Source organism: Anarrhichthys ocellatus, unplaced genomic scaffold (genome assembly GCF_004355925.1).
Source record: "Anarrhichthys ocellatus isolate YVR2014 unplaced genomic scaffold, GSC_Weel_1.0 scaffold3550, whole genome shotgun sequence".
In the NCBI taxonomy this organism is placed as follows: Eukaryota; Metazoa; Chordata; class Actinopteri; order Perciformes; family Anarhichadidae; genus Anarrhichthys; species Anarrhichthys ocellatus.
In genome coordinates this window covers 809-5,532 of record NW_022283524.1, presented here as the reverse complement: position 1 = coordinate 5,532, position 4,724 = coordinate 809, and the positions used below count along the sequence as shown (strand labels likewise).

Sequence of the window (4,724 nt, the reverse complement as noted above, 5' to 3'; positions counted from 1 at the left end):
CTAATCTATATAATTGTTAAAAAACAAATAAATAAAATAGTTACATTTAATTTTGTGACACTCAGCTAATAGCTTATTGGATGGACCGCTGCAGCTGTACTGTGACTTTAAAAGTGACTCTTGAGATCACATTTCACATCACAACATCACGTCCGTATTAATAAATCTTCCAGCTCTAATAACAGCATCGCACTGAACCACAAGTTCTGCTGTCCTCAGCATTTTTTTTTCTGGAGTCTAAAGGCCTTTTGTACACTCGCTGCGTTCAAGTGCTTTACTTGTTGGCCGTCTTAAAGGCTTCTAATGTGAAGCAGCATTCACATGACGTGGTTCTGAGGTAATCGCAGAGGGTCAGCTTGTTCTCTGTCACTCTATCTGAAACGGTGTTTAAACAGTTTAACACAGGAACCGTGTGTAAACATACAGACAGTCAAGTCTCCGTCGGACTGACTGTTAACCTGCCGGAGAGGACGATGCTTCTTCTCTTGTTCGTGCTGACTCGTACGTTTCTCCCTCAGATGGTCCTTACGGCATTTTCGCGGGCCGGGATGCTTCGCGGGGCCTGGCCACCTTCTGCCTGGAGAAAGACGCCCTGTGGGACGAGTACGACGACCTGTCGGACCTCAACGCTGTACAGATGGAGAGCGTGAGGGAGTGGGAGATGCAGTTCATGGGTAGGCTCCTGAACTCATGTTTCCACACAGGGGAAGAAGAAATGCTCCACAGATCATTCACGTGGCTCAGATTTCACAGATGCATCCACAGAGTTTATGGCCTCTCCCACAGGGCCTCTGTGTATTTAGTCCGATCAAACCGAGGATCCAAAACACACGTTTTTACAGTTCGAACAACATCCTGTACTTTTTCAACATACTTTAACCTTAAACTACCTCAAAGCTGGTGTTTTATTTCAAAGTCAAGAGTCCCGTTCTGAATCCTGAGTCTGGTTTTGTCCTGAAACATGTCGGTTCTCTGCTTCCTTAAATAACCTCCGGATACTTGCAGATAAGACGTTTAAAGCTGGAAAGCTTTAGAAGTTGGCGGCCTCAAAGGTTGTCTGATTAAACGATGTAAGAAGATGTCAGTGAATTACTCGCAGCATGTTGTTCCCCGAGTCCACATTCCTCCCTGACTTTTGATTCGTCAATCATCATAAATAAGCAACTGTTTTCATCATGAATCGCATGTTTGAGGAGTCGTTCGATCACAAATGCAAAACTAAATTTGCTCGTTCCAGCTTCAGAAATGTTCTTTCTGTTTATCATCGTGAACTGAATACATTTGCGGTTCAAACTGTTTGTTGATTTTGCTCCCGTAGTTGTGCCTACGGTGTAGAAATGTGATACCTCTGAATTGTAAGTCGCTTTGGATAAAAGCGTCTGCTAAATGACTAATGTAATGTAATGTTGTTGGACAAAAATAAGCCACCGTGTCACTTTCTACTATCAAACAACAAAGTGGTTTATTATTGTCTCCAGTAATCGTTTGGCTGTTTTCTAATCAAACGTCCAAAACCCCCAAAAGTAATAAATTCCATGTTTGAGATGTTTTTTGCTTTAAAATGCACTTTAACAATCATCAAAAGAGTTGCAGATTAATTTCCTGTCAATCGATTAATCCGCTATAGTTGTTGAATGTATTACAACTCAATCAAAAGTTCAATTAATTCATCCCTAAAAAGTTCTCCCGTTCTAATTAACGGACTGATTATTTAAACCAAGGACATAAGATCCTTAATAAAAACATGAAGTTTATTCTATGATTCTGATTATTTTCACTTTGATTAATCCATCGATCACACTTTTCCTCGACCAAAGGTTACGTTCTTTACATTTTGTCAATAGTTCAAAGATATTTACGATAATATCATTAAGGTTTTTTAAATTTATTATAATATAGTTTTCAACATTCTGAGTATTCGTTTGTCGTTTTTTCAAGCCTCTTAAATGAGAATTCCCTTCTTTTGTTTTCCACGATAGTAAATTAAATATTTTCAGAGTTTGCACTTTAGAAAAACTGTGACCGACATTTTTTCACATTTTTTTTTTTTGTAAAAACAAGCTATTATTTTAGAAAAGAACGAGCTTAATAACTGATAATTAAATCTCTATCTATACAAGACAAAGGAAAAATGCAAAGTAATTACATTTTGTATGAAGAATAACTCAAAATGCTTTGACTTAATGCTTTTCATAATTGTAGCCTTCGTTGCTGTAACTCTTCCTGAAGCAACACTTTGCATTCGCCACTTTTTTATTTAATTTTTTAACGCTTTGTTCGCTGTCGTTCTAGAAAAATACGACTACGTCGGGAGGTTGCTGAAGCCGGGAGATGAGCCGTCGGAGTACACGGACGAGGAGGACATCAAAGACCACCTGAAGCACGACTGAGCGGTTCTCCATCACACCGACCAAAGCCAGGAGCCCCCAAACAGCTGCGACAGACCTCCACCTACCTGCCCCGTCCACCCACCTGCCCCCCCCTACTCCCCAAAAACTCTTCACCTCCTGGACCTGTCCGGTGTCTTCGTGGCTGCTCTGGAAGGACTCAAGTCTCAACGCCCAGACCTCCCTCCCTCTGGACCACCAACAGGAAGCGGTTGAAAACCTTTGGACGAGGGCTTTTTTTTTTTTTTAAATGACAGAAAACATGGACGTGGGGGGGCTGGTTTGTGCCATTTAGATGTATTTGAAACAAAACCACAAAATATTATTAGTCATTTCTCCAGAAGGCGGGGGGGGGGGGTCATGGGTGGATCGGGGATGGATTCTCTCTTTTTTTTTTATCTAGGGTTAGTCACGCCGCACCTGAAGCTGCTTCAGCGTCGGACAGCTTATCAATCAACCTGTCTGTTCTTTGTTTGAATCATTTCTCCCGTTCAGAGCGCAGCGCTGAGACCTGAGAACCAGTGCTGAGGAGACTGACGGGGCGTCACATCTTCCTGTTGTGTTTGTAGTGATCGCACTACTAGTTTTCTTTGTTTGTCACCATGTGATTGTATTTGTTGAGTAGCATAGAGGGAGGGGGGGGGGGGGGGCATTTTTTTTTGGGGGGGCTTAGGGGGGGTTTAAAGGTCTTTGCCATATGAAACCTGTTTTGAATGACGTTAGACAGACAGAATCACTGATCGGGAATACAAAGGGAATGTGATGACGGCAGTCCTAATCAATCGACTCAATTGTTTACATGCCTCACAAGCCGGCTGCAAGTCTGTAGATTCCCCTGAGAAATGGTCCAAGTATTAATTGTGCCTTATTTAGTTTGTGGCGTCGGTCCTGAGCGTTGTAACGGAGGAGGGATGGAGGTGTCGCTTTGCTTTCTAGACTCGGTCCCCCAAACGTCGTGTCAGTCGTCAGCACAGACAGTAATATTTCCCACTTCACAGACTTTGTAAATAGACCGTATGAATTACTCAGTGTTACTGCCATATTTATGTAGTTGATGAACTCCAGATATGTCTCATGCTATGTCGTACTGGCCAAAACCCCCACAGTTTGTTTTTTGTTTTGGTCCCCCCCCCCCATAAACAACAACAAAAGGAGTGTTCAAAGTGCTGCAGGGAGGGACCGGGAGCTGTTCTTGCGAGTTTTGTTCGGAGACGTTGCTTATCCTGTAAATATATCTATCATTTTATTAAAGCATGTGCAACAACAAAGTGAGCTATGCCGAATTCCCACCACGTCATGTATTTAAATGTTGGGTGTGTGTGTGTGTGTGTGTGTGTGTGTGTGTGTGTGTGCGTGTCTGCGTGACAGAGGCAGGAAGGGATTTGTTCATGCATAATAAATCGATTTGGTTAATAATTGAAGACGTCTGGAATTTATTTGCTTTTAGAGGTGGCGTGATTATTGTTGATTAACATGTTTTAAGTGTCCTCAGATGCGGAAGAACAAAGGTGCAAACATTAATATAGCATCAAACTCATCACCAGAGACATTATTACAGCACGTCTGTGTATTTACGTTTCAGTTAACTCCACATTTCAACAGTTGGTCATGATTTTGTGTTATTTTCTAACACAAACATTTGTTGAACTGAGCGGTAGTTTGATGTGTTTTTTCCTGTCTGTCTGCAGAGGAGAAGGAACAGAATGTACAAACGTCTCCGAGTCCGATTATTAACTCCAGATGTTCAGAAGCACAAACAGAAAAAATTACGGAAGAAAAGTTCAAACAGGGAATGAAAACTAGAAGAGAGGAAAGGTTTTGAGATTAATGGAAAACTTTATGTCCTGAATTCATCACTAATTATGGGCTTAAATATCATAAACAATGTGAGATTGTGAATTATTTGTATTTATGGGATATATAAATAAACACAAACTGGGAAATATATTTATAAATATGAGAAATCTTTTTGGGACCAAATTCATATTAAAAAAATGTAAAATAAATTGTATTTGGAAATCAATAAATGAATGAAGAAATTATAATTAAATTAATTAATAGTAAAATGTATACATCGGGAAATAATATGCAGATATTTTAATGTAAAAAAAGAAATAGGAAAATACAGATATAGCTAAAAACATTCTGTGACATATTTAAATACTCAAAAAAGGAAATAAATAAGAAAGTTAACCTTCTGGGAGAAATAATTCAATCATAATGGGAGTAATAAATACATAGATGAACAAGGAATTAAATAAAACTAAAAGTGGCAAAAATTATTTTTACAAAACAGGGAAGTAATTCATAAACAGAGGCGTTATAATGTTTTGTGCC

At 39.7% G+C, this 4,724-nt stretch overlaps 1 protein-coding gene across 1 annotated transcript; it reads left to right on the top strand.

Moving 5' to 3' along the window:
• Window positions 1-457: 457 nt before the first annotated feature.
• LOC116379008 (membrane-associated progesterone receptor component 2-like) lies at window positions 458-3,808 on the top strand (the record flags this gene model as incomplete). Its single annotated transcript, XM_031840918.1, has 2 exons — window positions 458-674; window positions 2,293-3,808. Coding segments are annotated over 2 exons (315 nt in total), but the record flags the coding sequence as incomplete, so codon positions are not given.
• Between the last annotated feature and the right edge of the window lie 916 nt (window positions 3,809-4,724).